Source organism: Sciurus vulgaris (assembly GCF_902686455.1).
Source record: "Sciurus vulgaris genome assembly, chromosome: 3".
NCBI classification, from domain to species: Eukaryota; Metazoa; Chordata; class Mammalia; order Rodentia; family Sciuridae; genus Sciurus; species Sciurus vulgaris.
Genome location: NC_136463.1, coordinates 45,499,278 through 45,522,509, shown reverse-complemented (window position 1 = coordinate 45,522,509; position 23,232 = coordinate 45,499,278). Strand labels below are relative to the sequence as shown.

General features: G+C 38.6%; 2 protein-coding genes across 24 annotated transcripts in view; one reads left to right on the top strand and one right to left on the bottom strand.

The window, feature by feature from the left end:
* PIGL (phosphatidylinositol glycan anchor biosynthesis class L) overlaps positions 1-9,006 on the bottom strand; it is a 91,996-nt gene extending 82,990 nt beyond the window's left edge. The window contains 1 exon segment of the mRNA XM_079131719.1: positions 8,463-9,006. Within this exon segment, the coding sequence (XP_078987845.1) occupies positions 8,463-8,859 (397 nt within the window). The 5' untranslated portion in view covers positions 8,860-9,006.
* Positions 9,007-10,304: 1,298 nt separating this feature from the next.
* Positions 10,305-23,232, top strand: part of NCOR1 (nuclear receptor corepressor 1) — a gene marked incomplete at its 3' end in the record, with an annotated part of 166,332 nt that continues 153,404 nt past the window's right edge. For 12 of the 23 annotated variants that reach the window (XM_079131653.1, XM_079131652.1, XM_079131649.1 and 9 more), the window contains exon 1: positions 10,307-10,457. Of the gene's footprint in view, positions 10,458-12,655; positions 12,790-23,232 lie in introns of those variants that run through there. The other 11 variants (XM_079131642.1, XM_079131641.1, XM_079131645.1 and 8 more) reach the window with 5 other exon arrangements.

Sequence of the window (23,232 nt, the reverse complement as noted above, 5' to 3'; positions counted from 1 at the left end):
TGAGGTACCTATAACAGTTAAATTCGTAAAAGACAGAAAGTAGAAAATGGTAGTTGCCAAGAGGCTGAGGGGAGGAGGACATGGAGTTATTGCTTAATGGGTTACAGTCTTTCTGTTTTGGATGATGAAATAGAGGAGATAGTTACACAATCTTGTGAATGTACCTACTGCCATTGAATTGAACACTTCGAAATGTTTAAAATGGCAAATTTTCTGTTATGTATATTTTACCACAATTTAATAAAACACTAATAAAAAGAAACTGGATTTTCACTGAATTAAAATCAAGCTGAGGCAGGAGGATCACAAGTTCAAAGCCAGCCTCAGCAAAAGCAGAGTGCTAAAGCAACTCAGTGAGACCCTGTCTCTAAATAAAACACAAAATAGGGCTGGGGATGTGGTTCAGTGGTTGAGTGCCCCTGAGTTCAATCTCTGGTACCCCCAAAAACAAAACAAACAACAACAACAAAAAACCCAAAAAAACTTTTCATTGTGAGTTATCACTATAAAACATAAATTATAGGGCTGGGGATATCGCTGTTGGTAGAATGCTTGCCTCACATGCACAAGGCCCTGGGTTCAATCCCCAGCACCTCCCCAAGACAACAAACAAACAAACAAATTAAAAAAAAAAAAAACCCATAAATTACATCTTTACAATTGATGAAACAATTATTATAGGACAAAAAAAATTTAAAAGACCATTTAAATAAAAGAAAACACACATCTATTCAGTTAAGATCAAGAAACAATGCCACATGCTGTTATCAACTAATCTAGCTATATTTGTGAGAAGTTTCATTATTTCCAAAAGGACTGCATTCATACTGACTTTTACTTCTGGAAATGCTTCTTTTGTTAATTTCTCTGATTTCTGACTTACAGTTGGTCACTAACAAGGCCAAACATATGGGAAACTATCTTTTTCTAAATACAATAGGCAATTATTTATTAGATGAAATGACAAATATATATGAACGAGAACAGTATCCAGCATATTGCAGTGAGGTTACAGCAAGTATTTTCGATATTGAGCTCTTCAAAATGCATTATATTTTGTTGATTATTCCCTTTTTTTCTGTATTGGGGACTGAACCCAGGGACACTCTACCACTGAGTTATACCCCGAGACAGGGTCTGGCTAAATTGCTGAAGCTGGCCTCAAATTGCAATCCATTGCCTCAGTCTCGCGAGTAGCTGAAACAGGTCTGTGCCACAGCGCCCAGCCAATTTTAACCATTTTTTTTAAAAAATATTTTTTAGTTGTCAAAAGGATCTTTTATTTTATTTATTTATTTACATGCAGTGCTGAGGATGGAACCCAGGGCCTCACACATGCCAGGCAAGTGCTCTACCACTGAGCCACAACTCCAGTCCCCCATTTTAACAATTTACTGCACCTGGCCACATTCTATACTTCTTTCAGATTAGTACTACTGTACTTTCTTTTCCACACTTGCTTCTGTTTTATTGTTTTAAAACAGGCCCTGTTTTATTGTTTTTGTCACTGTGAAATTTCTCTCTCTTTTTTTGGGGGGAAGGGGTGTACTGGAGATTGAACTCAGGGACACTTGACCGCTGAGCCATTCCCCAGCCTTATTTTGTATTTTAGAGACAGTGTCTCACTGAGTTGCTTAGCGGCCTTGCTTTTGCGGAGGCTGGCTTCGAACTCATGATCCTCCTCCTCAGCCTCCAGAGCCACTGGGATTCCAGGCATATGCCACTGCACCAGGTTAGAATTTCGCTTTAGTCTGAAATAATTTCTTCCCTAATGTTTCATTAGCATTTCTTTTATGGTTTCTCATTGTTTAATCAAATCCCCTATTTTTATAATAAAAAATCTAAGATTACATAAATAACGAAAAGCTCTGAGAGTGTAACATGCTCTAATTAAGTAAGCAATCAGCAAGACATCAACTTTTATTATTATTATTATTTTTTGAGACAGGATCTTATCTTACCCAGACTTGAACTCCTGGGCTCAAGAGATTCTCCTACCTCAGCCTCCTGAGAAGCTGGGATAATATGGGTATATATACTCACCTGACATCAACATTTTCATATGCACTTACACAGTTGTTGAGTTTTAAATAGAGGGTATGTATAAGGTTATCTGGCATATAAATTCTAAGCTAATTATAAGAAAAAAGTAAGTAAACATGTTTAAAAATATATAAAATTCTAATAAATAACCTATCAGCATCAGTGTTTATAAACAGGCATTGTTTTTAGTTAGTCACAGGATGCCTATGTATTCTTTGGTTGATATGATCATATAACTGTACTAACAACTTTTAGACAAAAGTACCTAAGTATTTAGATATACGTTTGTAAACAGAACCAGTGAGATAAACTTTGAGTCATATTCTGATTTTTTTCTAACTCCCTTAAAGTAAAATAATTTATATTTTAAAGTATAACCAATTTATTCCATTCTTACTTTTTTTTTTTCAATGCTGGGGATTGAATGAAAGGTCTGAAGCATGCTAGGCAAGCATTCTACCACTGAACCACATCCTTGATCCTTATTTCATTATTAGTAGGATGTAATCAACACTCAAGATCATATGTTTTTAGAAATCCAAATGTATTAGGTTAGAAAGAATAAAATTAGATGAAAATAACACTTCTGAGGCTGGTTTTAAATATATCTCAATAATGATTACTTTGATGAATTATTAACAATTAAAAAGCAATTATTAAAAATCATCTGATATATCCAGTGCCATGGCACATATCTGTAATACCAGCAGCTTGAGAGGCTAAGACAGGAGGATTGTAAAGCCAGCCTCAGCGATTTAGCAAGGCTCTAAGCAACTTGGTGAGATCCTGCCTTAGAATAAAATATAAAAATGGGGATGGGACTCAGTGGTTAAGTATCCCTGGGTTCAATCCCTGTACTAAAACAAAACAAAAAAATAAATTCTTATTTAGGAAATATGATGTATCAGATACCAAACTCTCTTAGCATAGAATACCTGAACATGTGAGATAAAGATAAACATTCATGAATGTATGACTGAACTATTAGGAAAGCAAGGGCTTTGTTTGAAGGACCAAAACAATAGGTAAGCATGAATCCTAAGAGGTATTATGGGGTTGACCCTAGGGTACCTTGAAGCATTTGCATATCCTCCATAAGCTAAAGTCAAGGATGAAGGCTTAGACACAAATAAGGAGATGTTTGTACAAAAGATAGGACAATTCCTTCAGTGGAAAAAGTAGAAAAAGAAACCTATTCTAGACAGAGATCACTGGGATACATTCCTTTCTTGGACTTGGTTCTAGTAAAAGGGAAAAGAAGAATGTTACCAACTAAGATCCTTAACCACCCACTCACTTTTACTTGTTGTGATAGACTGTTCTAAAACAAACAAAAAATCATAGTACTTGATGCTCCCCAACAGTGAGTGGAATCTACTTCTCTCCTTAAACCTGGAGGTAACTTCTGATTTCCTTGACAAGGAGATTGTAGCAGAAGTGATACTGTATGATTTCTAAGGCTAGGTCATGAAAGACAATATGGCTACCCCTACCAGCAGAGATTCTCTCTCAGGATACCTGTGAAGAAGTCCAAGATGCAGAGACAATGAATATACCACATGTGTATATTCTGGTTGACATCTCTAGCTAAATCCCCAGATGACAGACAGAGATTTGAATGAATCTTTGGGTGATTCTAGTTCCTAGTCTTTGGTTCCTCCAATTAAGGTACTGAACATTGTGGAGCAGAGACAGTGTTCCCCGTCTGAAACCGTGAAAGCCAAGAATTACTATTGTTTTAAGCCACCAAGTTTTGAGATAATTTGTTACAGAACATTAGACAAGTAATACACTCGGGTTTGGACCCTGAATTTATACTACCTCTGTGGCCTGAATCTCAATCTAATATTTTAGAGTGATCTGAGGTAGAGGGTGTGTTTAGCTGCTTGGCCAAAGTAAATCATCAAAGTATTACCATAAATATGGTTCTGAGAAACCATATTTGAAATGAAAGTGTTTACTTTCATTTAAAAAAAATCATAAAATACACATAGAAATGAATCACCCAGAATGAGTTATTAGAACAAAGAGCAGAATCAGATACACAGGTTGTAGAAATTGGAATTACTAGATCTGTGTTTTATACATAAAGAAATGAGAGGATATCAAAATATGAGACGGTAACAAACTATAATATTTGCAACAGGAACCTCTAGACATAAGACATAGATTAAAAAACAAATAGCATAATTAGTATCTCAATACATATGTAAGATCTTAAACATAAAACTGTTAACAGTCTAGCATGGTGGCAGGCAACTACAGTTGCCCCCTGCTCAGGAGGCTGAGGTAGGATGATCGTCAAATTCAAGGCCAACCTGGAAAACATGGCAGGACCCTATGTCTTATAAGAAAAATATTGGGGTTGGGGTAGCTCAGTAGTAGGATGTGTGCTTGAAGCCCTGGGTTTGATATCTAGCACCAAAACTGAAACTATTAGCAGAGAGGAAAGAAGGCTAATATAAATGAGACATATCACGATAGATGGAAAGACTTTATAATATAAATGTCAAGTATTTTTATATTAATAGTCAGTGAAATTTCTATAAAAATGCCAGTAAAATTTTTCCTTGATCATCACTAAGTTAATTATAAAATGTATTTAAAAAAAAAAAAGTCAAAATCAGCAATGAAGCAATCTGGCCATACCAGGTAACATTGCTATAAAAGCTACAGTAATTAAGATAGGAATGTCAGACTATGGGAACAGTACATAGACCAAAAATACATAGGAATATGATGTATGAGTTTGCAGTGCAATCCAGAGAGGAAACGATGGGCATTGAATTGGTTTTCTTGACTACAATCTTTCCTTTCAAACCTTTTTCTACATTGCCATCAGAATGTTTTTTTTTTTGGTACCAGGGATTGAACCCAGGAGTATTTAACCACTGAGCCAAATCGACAGTCCTTTTTTGTATTTTATTTAGGGACAGGGTCCTGCTGAATAGCTTAGGCCCTCACTAAATTGCTGAGGCTAGGTAAATTCTCCTTGCCTCAGCCTCCCCAGTCACTGGGATTACAGGCGTACACCAATGCGCTCAGTTAGAATAAGCTTTTTAAAACAGAGAAATGATTACATTTCATTCAAAACTATCAGGGACATCCTATTATCTAGATGTGCATATTAGTAGGCATTTCAGTGGTTACATAAATTTGAGAAATGCTGGATTTAACAAAATTAAATAGCGTGTGTGTGTGTGTGTGTGTGTGTGTGTGTGTGTGTACACACCAGGGATTGAACCTGGGGGCACTTAACCAAGGAGCCATATCCCCAGCCCTTTTTATATTTTATTTTGAGACAGGATCTCACTAAGTTTCCTAGGGCCTCACTAAGTTGCTAGGCTGGTTTTGAACCTGTGATTTCCTGCCTCAGCCTCCAGAGCTGTTGGGATTACAGGGCACTGTGCCCAGCTAGATTTTTTTTTTTTTTTTTTTTTTTTTTTGATACTAAGACATCTCAAAGATGTTGATATTCTCATAGAAACTGTGAACCTCTAAATGGGGGATAGTACATCTGGCTAAGTTCCCTAAAATTGTCAAGCCATGGTATTCTTTTTTAAAAAATAGCAGCTTGATGAAATAACATTTCTTGAAATGTACACTGGAAATCAATATAGATATTTCATCAACTGACATGGCATGCAAAGTAATACAAGAGGCAGATTGGGTATAATGGTTTAGCACAGAAAAAAGCTACAGGGCCCTGGCTCCTTCATGTTGTAGCTACTCACTTTGGTTATTATTTAAATTCTCTGTGATTTAGTTGCTATATTTGTAAAATGGGAATAAGCATTATCTCCTTCATAGGGTTACTAACAGGATTAAAAGAACCATCAGTAACAAAAAATTATCTTTTCCCCTGCTTCTCCCTTCTCCTTAACCTGGAGATCTAGTTAGAATGAATTATTTATACAAGTTCAGGACTTACTGATGCCTTTATTACTGCCTAGAATGATTTACTCTGCTTCATGTGTAATCTACTCTTATTTTTAAAGCCTAGCTTAAAAGAAAACCTATTTGGAGAAGCTTTCCTTAATCTAACCTCCTCAAAGATAATTAATGTATTTTTCTATTTTGTACCCATTGTACTTTCTTCATTACATCATTATAGTTTTCATTACAATGTATCATAAATTATTAGTTTCCTGTTCTGTACATGAGAATGTTAAGTAAGGAGTGTGGAAAATGTTCAATATATATTTTTGAATGAGTTGGGAATTTAGAATATAATTAAAAAAAATATAAGACAGAACAATTTAAAGTAGTAATTTAGATTCAGAGGAAATAATGAAGGACAACAACAAAAGTGCTGACCCATGGGGCTGGGGTTGTAGCTCAGGGATAGAGTCCTTGTCCAGCACATGTGAGCCACTGGGTTTGATTCTCAGTACCACATAAAAATAAATAAATAAAATAAAGGTATTGTGTCCATCTATAACTAAATAAAATTAAAGAAAATTTAAAAATAAAAAAAAAAAAATGGGTGACTGGGGTTGTGGCTTAGTGGTAGAGCACTTGCCTAGCATGTGTGAGGCATTGGGTTCGATTCTCAGCACTGCATATAAATAAAAGAATAAAAATAAAGGTCTGTCAACAGCTGAAAAAAATTTTTTTAAAACAAAAAATTTAAAAATGCTCACTGCTTTTTGTTTTCTTTTTAATTTTTTTATTGGGGATTGAACCCAGGACCTTGCATGTTAGGAAAGTATTCTACTACTGAGCTACATTCTCAGCCTTTAGTATTTTTTATTCAGAGGCAGGATTTCTCTAAGTTGTCCAGGCTGGGCTGGAACTTGTAATCCTCTTGCCTCAGTGTCCCAAATAGCTGGGATTTCAGGTGTGAGTCATCATATCTTGCTACAATTTTTACTAGGAAAAAAACTGAAAAACCGTGAGGCTGGGGGTTTATATCAATGGTAGTGTTTGCCCAGCATGTTTGAGGCTCTGGGTTCAAACCCCAGCAGCAAAACAAAAAACAAAAACAAAAGACAGAAAATGAGACGGAAAAAATTTGTGTTTCTGGTACCAAATTTTTACGAACCTACTGAAGATAAGAAGAAATTTATCAAAGAACACACTGCATCTATAATATTTTGCAAACAAATTGAGGCTTCCCTTGTAGATCTTGAAACAAAACCTGCCTATAATTTTACTCCCATAGTTGTAGTATAATATATAAATAAAATTAAAAGCAAAGAAAAAGCAGATTGTTGCTTGCAACTATTTGCAAATAATATCTTTAAGAGAAGAGAGAAGAAAAGTGCTTAGATCCAAATTCTCAACAAATAATAAAGATGGTTTAATCTTACTGATAACAAAAGATTAATTTAGGGGGAAAAAACCTAAGAAATTTATTAAAAATACTGATTAGTGCTAAAGAGGACAATATATTGAGGGAGACACTCTCATCACTACCAGTCAGAATGTAAAATTGGCATGCTTTAGGGAATTTGAATTGTATGAAAAGCCTTAAAACAGTCAAATTTAGACATGGAGCTTAATGAAACAGTTAGAATAAGGACTACCATAAGTGTTTAATAAACCTACGCTAGGTAAGTGAAAAAGAAATGTAAAGTGAAAAGAATACAATTGTATAAAATGTGATTTCTGTGAAATTTGTATAGAAAGGATTGAATAACACAACCAAATGGGAAAAGAGGTTATGGGCAATTAAAAAAAAAGTTTTACTGAGGTATAATTTGACATACTATAAAATCCACACATTGTATGTGTACTGCTCAATCACTTCATTTACACAGCTGTACAATTATCACTACAATTAAGAAAAATTTCACAGTGAATTTTGGATTTCTCATTTGATCTTTTCTGTATCAGAACGCTAGACCTATTCGTTGAAAGGCTTTTCCACGGAAAGTTGAGTGGAAATGAACTCTGAAATTATCTACAAAATTACTGTTTATCTGAGTCCCTTCTCCAATTTGACACACGCAACTTTCTAGCACAAAATGGATTCAACCAGCAGAAGGTCCTTTGCTATCATTAGAAGCGAAATTTTAAGGGTTGAACAGGCACCATACAGCATAAATTCTTTTTTGCTGTACTAAATAGTAAATCACTGTTCCTGATCCTTCTGCAAATGAAAGGTTCTAAGAATAACTAGTACAGTCGCAGTTCCCAACGAAAATGCTGGTACTGAATGGAACCAATGAGAAACTCCTTTTCTGCTCCTCAATCCTGCTAGCGGAGAATGGAGTATGCACGCTGCAGACATCCCCCAACTCACCTGGGAGGCCAGCAGCTCCTTGTCAGCCTGTGAGGAGTTCAAAGAAAGGGCCTTCGGTGTATTCATTTAGTTCCCTACAATAGAAAACCCTTGGGGAAGAAGTATATTGAGGTTGGCTAGAACCTAAATCCCTCACAGCCCCGGCTCCCGGCGCCCATCGACGGCCTCCTACCTGCAGAGAAGCAGAGCAGGGACACCCGGTGCTTAAGGCGAGTCAAGCCTAGCACTGTGGGAGCAAAGAACATGGCTTCATCGTCGGGGTGCGCGATTACGAGAAGGGTTCGGCTTCCGGATCTCAGCAGGCATGCCTGCTCAGAAGTTCTCATTCGTTCTGCAGAGTCCCAAACGCAGAGAAAACCCCATGTAAGAACCGCCGCCAACACACACAGGAGACCCACCACTTCCATGCTCAGTAAGTGGCACTGCGCCTGTGCAGTAGGGAAAGCTGCAGTTGGCTCTGGCTCCGTCAGGAAAACCGCACCCGCTGAAGTTGCGTTCCGCGTTTGCGTGCATCTTTCCTTGCGACTTAAAAGTAGGATTTGTCGTTTGATACTGAAGCTTCCCAACATACTGTGATCTTTCCTTCTTTTGCACACGAGGTCTTGTGCCTGCTGGATTTCAGAGCTGAACCGAACCCCATGCCGTCCAATTTCATACCCTTGTCCTATCTCACGGTATAATGTGTTTTAGGAAAACCATTTAAAAATAAACTGCCACGTCTTTTTTTGTTTGCTTTTTGATACGGAGGACTGAACCCAGGGGCGCTTTACTACTGAGCTACATCCCCAGCCCTTTTAATTTTTTACTTTGAAACAGGGTCTTGCTAAAATGTGGAGGCCGGCCTTGGACTTGTGATTCTCTTGCTTCAAACTCCCAAATGGCTGGGATTACAGTCATGTGCCACCAGGCCCCCCACAAACTCCCACGTTTTGCAGGCAGAGTTCCGTCCTCTTTTTATCATTTTTTTTCATCATTTTCTAACTAATTTCTTTTGTGGGGGAGGGGAGATGGGAGGAGTATAATATAGGATGAACCCAGAGGAACTTTACAACTGAGCTACAGCCCTGTTTTGAAATAGGGTCTCACGAAGTTGTTGAGAGGCTCACTAAGTCAACCAGGCTGGCCTGGAACCTGGGGTCCTCCTGCCTCAACCTCGGGAGTTGCTGAGAGTACAGACATACGCCACTGCGCCTGACTTCTAACTCATCTTTTAAAACCAGGGGCTTTTCTAATTATATGGTTAGCCCGTTTTCCGAATGAATGTTTTCCAAATGAATGTTTTCCAAAACAGCAAAATACATCAACTTTGCTTTTTCCTTTTCAACTTTGGAATGTGAATGGTGATTTTACTAAAGGAAAAGTATGTGGTTACGAGGCATTTGGCCAGTAATTTCACCAGAAGAGTCAGTGTGGGAGTGTGCACTTCCTTAGTCTCGAGGGCCGTAACTTCTCTTATTTTCAGGAGTTTATTTTCAGGAGCGAGATCGTGGACAAAGAGGCCTCGCCGGCATTTTCGGTGAGGACTGGGTGCTAAAGTGTCGGGTAAGTCGGTGTGCCACATGAGCCCAGATTCTTTTTTTTGCAGCCCTGGTCAGCGGAGGCCGTTGCCATCCTGTCGCGCCGCCGTTGGGTAGCAGGACCAGAGGCACAGCCTGGCACCCTCCCCTTTCCCACGCCGGGAGGAAGCCCCGAACACTCCGGAGTGGGGCGGCTCCCGACAGGCTTCCCATACCCGGTGCGTAATGGTAGCCGCACTGAGTCCAGCTGGGGTCGACGCTGCCCGGGCCCATTTGTGTTTGGAGAGACTGCTGCCTCCAGACTGAGGCGAAACCAGAAGGAACCAGAAGCTGCGCGACCCAGGAAGCTCCGCCGAAGTAGGAGCGGCGCTCGGCCAGCGGAGGGAGTCGGTCTCCTAGCCCTCCGGAAGGAGGAGGAGCCGGCGTCGGAGCCGCCTTAGCCGCGGCCGCCGGGCTAGGGGGAGGGAGAGGGGTTGAGTCAAGATGGCGGCCAAGGTGGCGAAGCAGCCGCAGCGGCGGCGGCGGCGGCGGCTGGAGTGAGTGTCTGCTCGCCGCGCCGAGCGAGGTCCCGGCGTAGGGCCGCGCGCCGGGGCCCCGTTCTCCTGCTCAGGCCGGGGGGCGCGCCGGCTCCCACGCTCTGCCAGCTCCCGGTAAGTAGGCCCCGGCACCCGCAGCGCCGGCCTCCGGGCCCCTGCTTGCCCGGGGGCTTCCGAGGACTCCCAGGGCACCAGCTGTGGGGGCAGCTTTTCGGCCCAGAGAGGGGCTTCTTAGGCCCCGCCAGGTCGGGACCGGTTCCAGCTGCCGGCTCCTTCCCTTTGGCAGCCCAGGGGCGAGTCGGGCGCGGCGGAGAGCTCGGGCTGGGCGAGTGGAGGCTTCTGGAGTTTGGAAGAAGAATGGGCTGCGGCCAGGCCGGGGCCGACCCCGACGTGTCCTGTGGGGAAAGGGCGAGGGGAGTCTGCAGGGTTGGCCGAGGGGAACGCGAGGGCCAAGGGTCCCCGGGCGGGGCCGGCGCAGGTGGCGGGCCTGGACTCACTCCGAGGCGGAGTTAGTGGCGGTCTTGGGAGTGTGGAGGGTTTGTGAGGGTGACAGCGATAGACAAGTGCGTGAAGAGCCGAGTAGTTCACCTTCTGACCTGACCACTTCAGTGTGTAATGGCGAAGGGTGGGTAGCTGGCAAAGATCCGAACCCTATACCTTCCGCCGTTTATTGTTGGTGTTTTCGTCTGCCAAGTGAGGGATTTGAAAAAATATAATTGAGAAATCAGCCTTAACGGAGAGGTGATTGAATTCTTCGAATTACCTGGATCAGGAGTAGTCATGTATTAAAGGAATAGATGGGAATAAATGGTATTTATGAGAAGTATTTGCCTAGGAAATGTCAAGAGTTTCATGCCACAGTGCCTCTTCAACAGAGTTAACCTTGGAGAGTAGGGGTATGGGTCATTCTAATCTTTGGGATTAGTATATTCACCGTCCTCGGATTTGCTTCACCAATTACGTTCTAATTATATTGAAATTTACATTTCTTGTGTACCCCCTCGTGCGCCAGTGATGTGAGGCTGGCTGAACGTTCAGAGAGCAACAGGTCTGGGATTTTAAAAATGCCTATACATATTCATTCCTTCCTTCAGTATATTCTGATTAATAACTGCTGATGATTCTGGGTCACTGAAAATTTGATGGCATGACAGTATTTAAGTTTTAGTAGTTTCAGGGAAATACTTCGATGTGTACTTTCATAAAGATACTTATTGAATAAACCAACTTGCACTTGCCTGGACTCAGGATCAGACTTATTTTAGAATCTTATTTAGACATAGGTAAAAATTACAGAAGAAATAACCACAAATTGCTGTTAAAATCCACTGGAAGTTCATTTTAATACTTAGTTTCCAGTTGCTTGTCTTGCCTTAAGCACACCTGTTAATGAAAATCAAGGTATGTGTGTGTGTGTATAATACACACACTAGGAAATGATTATTTAAATACCAAAATACTCTTTCCTTTTACAAAGGATGTGCCATATGTTGAACTACTCCCCTAGAGAAAATGTAATACTAAGAGTTCTGATTCTTCTTGTAACTGTGACATTTTGAAACGTTATCAACCTTTCTGTGCTTCAGTTTCCTCATCTATATTATTAGGAAAACATCTACCCACCTAGGGTCGGCTATTGTGAGCCTAAAGGGAGTTAACATTTATGAAATTGCTTTAAACAAATCGAAAGGGTTATGTTTCTGTGAGGTAGTCAACTCCCTCTGAGATCCTGTATTGCTTTATCTGCTTATCTCTCTCTGTGCTTACACTTTCTACCTTGTACTGTCAGTATTTATGTTCCGTTTATCTCTTGAGAGCAGGATAGGCCCTTCTCTGATTTTATCTCTGTTTAAGCATCTGGTGGTGGGGGGGGGGATTTTGACACTGCAAATTTTTTGTTGAATGAATAAACATAGGAATCTAGTTAGACAAATGTATTCCCATTACAACTTATCAGAATGCACCTGTTATCTGCTGTGACATATTGATGGAAGCTGTAATTCTTTTCACTGCCTCTAGAGAAATATATATTTTTAACTTGATGCTTTTGTGGATTTAAAAAATATAGTAAAACTTAAGTGTTTGGACTGTTTTATTAGTTTAAAATACAAACTATGAAATTCTGACAGTTTGAGTGAAAATTTGTCCCAAGCCTAGGCAAGTTTAAATTACTCAAGTTTTCAAAGCATTAAACAATTTTTGAATTGAGAGTTTCTTGCCACTGTTTTTTGCTTTAAGGAAGCAAAGGACTTTGGATTGACTCAGGATTGATGTAGGTGAATATCAGACTATTTGATACTCAGTTTTATTTTATTTTTTATTTTTGGTATTGGGGATTGAACCCAGGGGTGCTTTACCACTGAGCTACATCACCAGCTAAGTTTCTAGGACTGGCCTGGAACTTGCCATTCTCTACCCTCAGCCTCCCAAGTCCCCTGGTTTACAGGTATGTGCCACTCTGGCTTGTTAGTTTTTTATGTTTTTGTTACTCAATTTATTTATATTTTGTGATCTATCTTAGTTGTAATTTCAGATTCTTATTTGTGCCTGGAAATGATAAAACTCTTTAGTTACTTTCATCTGTTCTTATTTATTTTGAGGTGAGATTTGGGTGTGTTGTCCAGACTGGCCTTATATCCTGGGTTTAAGCCTTGGCCTCCCGAGTAGTTGGGACTATAGGCATGTATGTGTCATAGCACCAGGCTCCATCTATTTTTTTCCTTCACATATTGAATTTTCTTAGAATATAGTATAAAGCAAGTAGTAAAGTGTCATCAGAATTTATTATATACAGATTTGTATATGACAGGTTTGTGTATTTTAGGTTATTCACTTGTACAATCAATGTGAGGTGGCTTTTAGGTTCAGGGCAGATTACTAAATGCTATAAAGGCATAAAGCATAGTTGGATAGATCAGTTATATCCACAAATAACTCAGTCTTCAGATTGCCTGATACATCGTACTTTTCAGAATTGACGATGTGAAAGATTATTTATTTATTTGTGTTTGGTACCAGGGATTGAACTCAGGAGCACTTAACCACTGAGCCACATCCCCAGCCCTTTTTAATATTTTGTTTAGAGATAGGGTCTTGCTGAATTTTGTAGGGCCTCACCAAGTTGCTGAGGCTGTCTTTGAACTTGGGATGCTCCTGCTTCAGCCTCCCAAATTGCTGGGATTACAGGCATGCACCACTCTGCCCAGCATGAAAGGTAATTTTGATGGTTAAGAAAGTATTTCTTTTTCTATTGGGACTTCTTAAGAGTATTGAAAAACTGAAAAGCTTCTGTAATGTAGCAGTAATAATGTGTTGAGCATCTGTTTTTTATTTTGGTATTTTTGTGGTAGTGTTTTTCCTTGAACGTTTATACTGTTCTACCATTTCTGCTGCCCCAGGAACTTGTGTGATCAAAAATATTACTTGGATAGTCTTTTGATATAATCTACTCCCCCCACCCTTTGCATCTGAAAGTCTGATACCTTACAAAACAGTGTTCCTGTGGAGTTCTTTAGGCAGTTTAATTCTTTCATGTGTGCTGCTGTTACTTTTATTTAAGTGATCTCAAAATCAAACTAAATTGATCAAAATCAAACTAAAACAAACTGCTAATGATTTATAGAATTATAGAGAGTAGAGTCTTAGATTTAGTTTTACTTTTGAATGAACTCAAAGTCTGAATAAGCTGAGAATGAAATGATTTGCCTAAGTTGTTGCAAATGGGCAGTGTCAGAAGCCAAGTTTCTGACATCTAGTATAGTGCTCATTCCATTTTACCATATCATCAAGGGAATGATTCAGTGTGATGACTGGTACTTAAAAATTGGAGTGAATGGAGAATGAGATATCACTTTGAATATTCAGCTTAAGTATCAAAAATTCCTTATAATATTACATTTCTGCAGTGAAAATATAGTTTGAAAAAAATGGTATTGAGCTACATCAGTGGTATGGTGATAACTAGAGAATTATTTAGTTTGATTTTTTTTTTTTTTTTTTTTTTTTTTACCAGGGATTGAGCCCAAGAGGCACTGACTCACTTCCTGAGCCATATTTTATATTTTATTTAGAGACGGGGTCTTGCTGAGTTGTTCAGGGCCTCACTAAGTTGCTGAGGCTGGCTTTGAACTTGTGATTCTCCTGCCTCAGCCTCAGCCTCCCAAGCTGCTGGGATTACAGGTGTGCGCCTCTGACTAATTTTTAATCTATTTTGATGAATATCTTTTCATCAAAAAATATTAAGTATTGAGAATTGAGCCCAGGAACATGCTAGGCAACTCCTCCACCACCAGCCATATCCCCAGTCCTTTTTATTGCATTCTGAGACAAAGTCTTGCTAAATTGCCCAGGCTGGCCTAGTATTTGTGAACTTTCTGTCTCAGCCTCCGCAGTAGCTGGGATTACAACATGCACCACAGTGCTTTACTATCTTCTTAAACAAAAATGTCTTTGAGATTACCTGGATTTAGCTATGCTTCATTGCATTCAAGTATTACAGTGATGGAAATTTTATTATGCCAGTGATTAGGAAACTCTGAGACCTAAAGAAGTAGGTTAAATTATTTTATAAATCAGCTATTGCTTATTTAATTTGACTTTTGGATATTTTTTAAATATGAGGGATTTCAATTGTTATATAAAAACTTGAATAAATAAGACATTTATGACTTTTTTTTTTCTTTCTTTTCTTCTTCTTCTTCTTCTTTTTTTTTTTTTTTAGTAGTAGGCATCTAAAAGCTTAGCCAGAGCTCAGCCACTGAGGTACATCCCCAGACCATGAACTATGTTCTATTTTTGGTATTAGGGATTGAACCCAGGGATGCTTAACTGCTGGGCCACATCCTCAGTTCTTTTAATTTTTTATTTTGAGACCAGTTCTCACTAAGTTGCTTAGGGCCTCATTAAGTTGATGAGGCTGATTTTGAACTTGTGTTCCTCCGGCCTCAGCCTCTGTGCTGCTGGCTTACAGGTGTGTACCACTGTGCCCAGCTACGAACTATATTCTTAATGCTTTGTTGAAAAGTTCATTTGTAATATCAGTTTTCTCTCTCTCTCTCTCTCTCTCTCTCTCTCTCTCTTTTTTTTTTGGTAGTGCTGGGGTTCAAACCCCAGGCCTTGTACATGCTATCTACCTCCAGCTTTGTAATATTAATTTTATAAAGATATTCGTGTCATAAAATTAAAGGAAAAGGAATATATTTTCTTTAAGGTGATAATCTTTTTGTAAACACTGAGGCATGACATATTTGTTTATTCTGTTTGGGCTATTAAACAATACACCTATTTCATGTTGTATTAAGAGTTTGGTTTTTGCCCAGTGCTGTGGCGCATGCCTGTAATCCCAGGGACTTGGGAGGCTGAGGGCAGGAGGATCATAAGTTCAGTATCAGCCTCAGCAAGTTAGTGAGGCCCTAAGCAACTTAGTGAGACCCTGTCTCAAAATTAAAAAAAAAAAAAAAATAAAAGGGGCTGGGAATGTAGCTGAGTGGTAAAGTGCCTTTAGTTTTAATCTCCTCGGTCCCCGCCAAAAAAAAAAGTTTGGTTTTTCCTGTACTGTGCTCTTTTCTGGAATGCTCTTTTCTATCACACTCTTCCAAACCCCACTACTATTTTTCAAGGATTTAATCATGTATCACTTCAATCAGGAAGTCTCCTTCCTATTCCCTCTAAAGTCTATATGACTTATATAATGGGAATTTTTTTTTGGTATGGGGATTAAACCTAGGGGCTTAACCTCTGAGCTACACCCCAGCCCTTTATAACATTTATTTTTAGTTCTAGATGAACACAATGCCTTTATTTTATTTATTTTTATTTATATGGTGCTGAGAATCAAACCCAGTACCCGCCTCCTTGAGCTGGGAAAGCCCTCTACCACTGAGCTATGACCCCAGCCCCCTTGTTTTATATTTTGAGACAGTATCTTGCTAAATTGCTGAGACTGGCCTCTACCTTGGTAATCCTGCTGCCTCGGCCTCCCTAGTTGCTGGTGTTACAAGCATGCCTCATTGGGCCTGGTGTTATTGAAATTCTTGAAGGTTTACCTTTGGTCTATTGTAGTGTCATAATTACTTGGGTACATGTCCCATTAGTCTCCACCAGACCGTAAGCTTTTTGTAGGCATGTTGTGTATCTGACTTGGTTTTAAAATTCCTAGAGTAATACCTGCACTCAGGAGTAGTAAATATTTGTTGAGTGCACAGAAGACAGTCTAGTAGCTAGGGTTAGTGTAGTGGTTGTAGTAGATGTCTGATATGTGTATGGCAATTTGATGTTGAGTAATTTTTGGAAATTGAAATACAGGTAGAAATTTCACCAATGTCAGTGAAATAACATGTTCATAATTAGCTAATTATCAAAGCATTTCTTTTAAAAATATTTGTCACTTCATTGGGATTTTGTGGAGGAAGAGAAAGTAAACATGGGATTGGATCATCACAGAGAATACTTATAGATAACTATATTAGAATGCAAGAATGGGGGCTGGGGTTGTGACTCAGTGGTAGAGAGCTCACCTAGCATGCATGAGGTCCTGGGTTCGAAAGTATTGGGTCACCTACAACTAAAATATATATTAAAAAAAAGAATGTAAGAATGTTTTAGCTTTCCATATGCAGGAAATTTTGGAGTAGTTTCAGCGCTGGGGAAAAAATTGTGAATTTGAAATCTGGAATGGTTGGTTGATAGGATTATGATAGAATTTGGGGATTCTTTTGAAAGAATAGTATAGCCTAGTAGTTTTACAGCAAAAACTAAATCCATGGGCTGGGGCTGTAGCTCAGTGGTGGAGCTCTTGCCTACCATGCGTGAGGCACTGGGTTCAATCTTCAGCACCACTTAAAAACTAAATAAAGGGGCTGGGGAGATAGCTCAGTCGGTAGAGTGCTTGCTTTGTAAGCACAAGGCCCTGGGTTCAATCCCCAGCACCAAAAAAAAAAAAAAAAACTAAATAAAAATAAAGGTATTGCGTTCATCTAGAACTAAAAAAAAGAAAATCTAAATCCTTGGGTTGGGGATGTAGCTTAGTTGGTAGAGTGCTTGCCTAGTATGCCCAAAGCCATGGGTTCAATCCCCAGCACCACACACACACACAAAAAAACCCAAAACCCCTAAATCCTTTTAGATTAGTAAGGAGCAAGAGACGAAGAAAAAGTCAAGATTAACAAAATTATTAACTCACGATGTCTGTTTGAGGAATAAAATTTTGACCTTTTGTGTTTTGTTTTTTGTTCTTTTGCTTTATCATGTACACACTGTATGAAAACAGGATATATTGAGGTTACTTTTTTTTCTGAGAAATTTTGACTCTTTGATGATGATGATGGCAGTGATGGCGATGGTTTTCTTTTTTTAAGAGGTAAGATTTCACTCTGTTGCCCAGGCTGGCCTTGATTTTTCTGGTCTCAAGCAGTCCTGCCTCAACTTATAGACTACAGGCATACTCTACAGCCTCTGGTTTGACATTTTATTTGTTCTTTTTAGATTTACATGACAGTAGAATGTATTTTGGCATATTGTACATATATGGAGTATAACATTAGGATCCTATTCTTGTGGTTGTACCTGGTGCAAGTAACCCTGGTCTTGTATTCAAATACAAGGCTAGGAAAGTTATGTCCAATTAATTCTACCTGTCCTTTCCTATTCCCCTCCCCCTCCCTTTCCTTGTTCCCCTTTGTCTAATCCAATTCTCCTTGACTTTTGTTTAGTTGTCACTCTTTTGTTGACATTTTTGTTGTCGTACATAGTTCAGATTCAGAAGTCTGTTTTAGCCAGTTTGTTTCCCTTGGCAATAGCATATAGATTATATAATTTTGAAAATGCATGTTTGAGTTCCTTTTCAAAGACATTTAAATTTGTATTACTTTTGGGACGGTATCAGGGAGTTGAACTCTGAGTCAGTGGACCACTGAGCTACATCCCCAGACTTATTTTGTATTTTATTTGGAGACTAGGTCACACCGAGATGCTTTAGCACCTTGCTTTTGCTGAGACTGACTTTGAACTCGCGATCCTCCTGCCTCAGCCTCCAGAGCACGGGCATGCTCCACTGTGCTGGGCTTAATCTTGCACTACTTTTTATTTTGTTCTTTTAATTCATTTTTGAATTACAGTAACTTTTATATATTTGGAAATATTAGGAATGAAACCAAAACTTGTACTTTCTAGGAGTTATGACCTAAAACAGGTACAGTGCAAATAGAACAGACAAAGGCGTATACACACTGGAGGGCGAGGAGAAAAAGTGACTTTTTTATATTCATAAGCCATTTTGCATGAGCAAAATGTTATTTTAAATCTTGTCTTTTTTGTTTTAAATAATATATTATGGAAGTACAATACAGGCTTATATAAAGAAATTGAAAGTACCACTTCCTAGATGTAATCTACTATCTGTTGGATGTTCTTCCACATTTTTTTCTGTGTGTTTATTATTCAGTATTATGGGTCATAATATATTGGTGTTTTGTCTACCACTGTTTCAAGTTCATTCAGAGCTACCTCTGATTAATTTAGGGTCCCACTTCCACTATGATACCATAATTTGTTTAATCAAGATCTGGCCATTAGATTTCTTCGGTTAGAAAAAAATTTGGGTAAACAATGATTACTTTTTGTTTATATGTGTATTTACATGCACATACATATGTACATTTATTTTGTGTACCTTATAGTTTTTTGTACCTATACAAGTATACCTATACAAGTAGTTTTGTAGGTTAGATTCTTAGAAGTGGAGTTGCTGAATCCAAAAAGGCATAATGTAGATTTAGATAAATACACATTTTCCTCCCCAGTTGGTTGTACCAATTTATAAAAGTCACCAACAGAATATGAATATGCCTATATTACACATACTCTGTCAAGCACTGGCTATTGTAAATTAAACTTTTTGACAATTTAAGAAATGAAAGTCAGTCATGGTGGCACACGCCTGTAATCCCAGTGGCTTGGGAGGCTGAGACAGGAGGATCAAGAGTTCAAAGTCAGCCTTAGTAAATGTGAGGTGCTAAGCAACTCAGGGAGACCCTGTCTCTAAATAAAATACAAAATAGGGCTGGAGATGTGGGTCAGTGGTGGAGTGAGTGCCCCCTGGCACCCCCTTTCCCCCCCCAAAAAAGAAACAAAAAACTGTGAACCTAAATGGCCTTTTATCAATACTCTTGAGATTGAACATTTTTACTATGGGGAGTTATATTTTCTTTCATAAATTTCTGGCTTTTATTCTGTGGTCATTTTTTGATTTTGGTTATTGGCTTTTTTTTTCTGGATTGATTTGAAGGGTTCTTTACATATTAAGATATTCACTTTTTGTCTGCATATCTCTCCCGCCCCCCAGCTATTGTTTTGTGGTGTTATATAGTTAGATAACCAACACCAACTAGGTCACCAGTGCTGCTGTGTCCTTGGGTACATTATTTACCTCTCTATACTTTAATTTCCTGTTTTGAAAATGGAGCTAATGTAATTATCATGAAGTATAGTAACTAAAAAATGTTACATATTCTGCATGACTGATGTGATCCTATAATTTGTATAATCAGAAAAATGAGAGATTACACTTCATTTATGTATAATCTATCAAAATGTATAAATGCTTTCTACTGTCATGTATAACTAATTAGAACAAAAAATTTTTTTAAATGTTACATATATACTCAAAAAATTGTTAGCAGGCGGGAGTTGTGGCTCAGTGGAAGAGCACTTGCCTAGCATGTCTGAGGCACTGGATTATATCCTCAGCACCGCATAAAAAATAAATACAGTTTAGAAAATTGTTAGCAGTCTTCATTATTAGCCTGTATATGACTTCTGGGTTTCATTCTCTATTTCCTTCCTATGAAATTTAAGATATTTACTCATCTATCAAACTAGAAAAGCAAAGTGAGCTATGTTATTTATAGTATACTATTGTTTTGTTGTTTTAAAGAGGAAAAATAATGTATATATGTATTTTTTGTAATCATCAGACATACTGAAAGGATACCCATTAACGTTGGTTGCTATAAGGAGAACTGAGAAAGAGGAAGACTTTTTTCTTTTGGGTACTGGGGATTGAATCTGGGGGTGCTTTACTCACCGAGTCACATACCCAGACCTTTTTATTTTTTATTTTGAAACAAGATCTTGCTAAGTTGTTTGGGCCTCTGTAAATTGCTGAGGCTGGACTACAAACTTGCAATCCTCCTGTCTCAGCCTCCTGAGTTGCTGGGATTACAGGCATGCACCACCATGCCCACCTGGAACTGTTGCTGATTTGTCTTTTTATTTTTTCTTTATCTCACCTATATTATTATACACTTCAAGTTACTTTTGTTTTATAATTCCAGTTCTGGTAATGTTAGTCACTAGTTCATTACTCTGCTTTTTTCAGACTTTGACAGTTCTGGGCTATGTATTCTTGGATGAACTTTACAGTCATTCTGTGAAGTTCAAAAAGAAATCTTGTTGAGGTTTTTACTGAAAATACTATCTCCGTGTACTTTCTACCTTGTGTTCAAGTAAATTTTTGTCTCTCAGTAGAATTTCAAACTTTGCTTCAAATAAGTCCTATACATTTCTTGTTTATTTCTCTTATTCAACAAATACAGTAAGAAATCAAGGGAATTTATATTCTAGTGGGGGAAGATAGAATATAATCAAATATAGTTATCCATTTTAGATTATGAGGTTATCTCTATAGGACCCAAAGCGTGATGTGATAGAGAGTAACTGATGGGAGTTTACCCTGGTAGGTTGATGGGAAAGGTTATTTTAGGAGATGACCTTTGAACCACAATCTTAAAAAGGAGCCAGCCACACGAATAAGCTTCTTCATACTTCCAGGGGACTATAAAGAAGAACAAAGGCCTCAGGCTAGGAAGGGCTTGGCTGCCTGGTGGAGAAACTGAAAGGAACCACAAGTTGCCTGGCTTAGTGAGCAATTGGGAGAGTAAACCGACCAAATTAAGTAGGGCCTTGCAGGTCATCGGAAATTGCTTGGAGTTTATTTGCAGTGCATAAGAAACCCTTGAGGAGTCTTATGTGGAAGAGTGACATGTTCTGATTTATGGTTTATAAAGAATCCTAGGCTTCTTGAGTGGAGAACGTATTGAAGTAGGAAGTAGTTAGATTTTGTGGTTTTTGTTTGTTTTTGCAGCTGAATATGAGGATGGCAGAAGTTGTGGTGGAGAAATCTAGGAGGCTTAGGGTCTGTGTGTAAAGAAGAGGGAATAGGACTTGCTGTTGGAGTGAGTGTTATTGAGAGCCAAGCATTGTTAACTGCTGCTGAGGCCATGAGAGAACAATGATGTATTCTCTCTCCTCACAGGTGTCTATGACATGTTTTCTCTGCTCCCCATAGAATCAAATCTTACAAAGTCAAATGTGTTTTTCCTTCTTTATCTTTATACCTTAGAGGTGAAGTCTGTTCATTAGTCTTCTTTTGTTCAGTAACCCATAGAAGTCTCTGTTAGTGGGTAGAAGGCGAGGCAACAGAACATAATCTTTTAAGATTCTGTCTCTAGCAGGGCGCTGTGGTGTAGGCCTGTAATTGTAACTCATGCTGGGAAAGGAGTATCGCAAGGTTGAGGTCAACCTAGGCAGCTTAACAAGACTTTATCTCAATATTAAAAAACTTAAAGGGTTAGGAGTTGGGATTATAGTTTGGTGGTAGCGTACTTGCCTAGCAAGTGTGAGACCTAGTGTGAGACCCTGAGTTTGATCCTCATAAAAAATAAATAAACAATATAAAGGTATTATGTCCATTTACAACAACAAAAAAAAATTTAAAGAAGGAGGGTTGGGAATGTAGCTCAGTGGTAGAACACTTGCTTAACATATGAGATAATTCTAGCACCATCACCCCCCAAAAAAAACGGAGGGGGAGAAAGAGTTATCAAAAGGGTATCTGTTTTTGAACTTTATACAAAAATAGCTTGGGGAAGTTACTTAGCCTCTCTCTGTAGGCTTAGAAATAATAATGGAATCAGACTTTTAGGTGAGTTTATGCACACAATCTTAGTATAATTGCTTTGTGTAGAACAAAGGTTCAATATGAGGTAACCATGATTCTCCTTAGATACTGTATCTATTGATTCAGGCCCAGCATCTAAAGTTAATTTTTTTCTGATCTCAATACACACTTCTTTTTTGTGCTAATTAAGGAGAGATTTGGCAAGTGGTCATCCATTTGGCTTTGAAAGACATTTGTTTTTATAGTTGAAGGAAGGAGTGTTTTCCATTTCTACTGTTTCGAGTCAGCTGGTTCAATAAAGTGCAGCTATACGACAGTTCTCAGTATAGTAGCACTACTACCTTGCAAAAGTTTTCCTTTCTCATTTTGTGTGGGGGTAAAGCAGCATCTTTTTTTGTTCAAGACATATGATAATTATTGGGTAAGGTACGTACCCACAGATTCATCAAATAATTATGTCCTTATTAAAGTTTTTATTTCAGTATCATACTTTATTAGGGTTAAAAAGATTTTTCTTTTTTTTACTGGGTACAGTGGCTCATGCCCGTAATCCCAGTGACTCAGGAGACTGAAGCTAGAGGATTGTGTGTTTGAGGTCAGCCTCAGCAATGTTGCAAGGCCCTGTCTCAAAATAAAAAATAGAGAGAGCTGGGGATATAGCTCAGTGGTAAAGCACACCTGGGTTCAATCCCCACTAAACCACCCCCATCATTCCCCAAAAGCTTTTTTCTTTAGCTCCTATTCATCTGCCTGTCTTCTAAGAAAGATGTCATAAGAGGCTACAAATAAAATACCTTGGCATTCCCTCAGGACAGCCAGCCCCCTCATCACTCAACCAATGAGAAGAATGCTTTTGCTTTATTTTATAGGAGAATTTTTTTTCCCAGATAGCACCACTGTTCTCTTATACAAATTACAGAATTCAGTTAATGA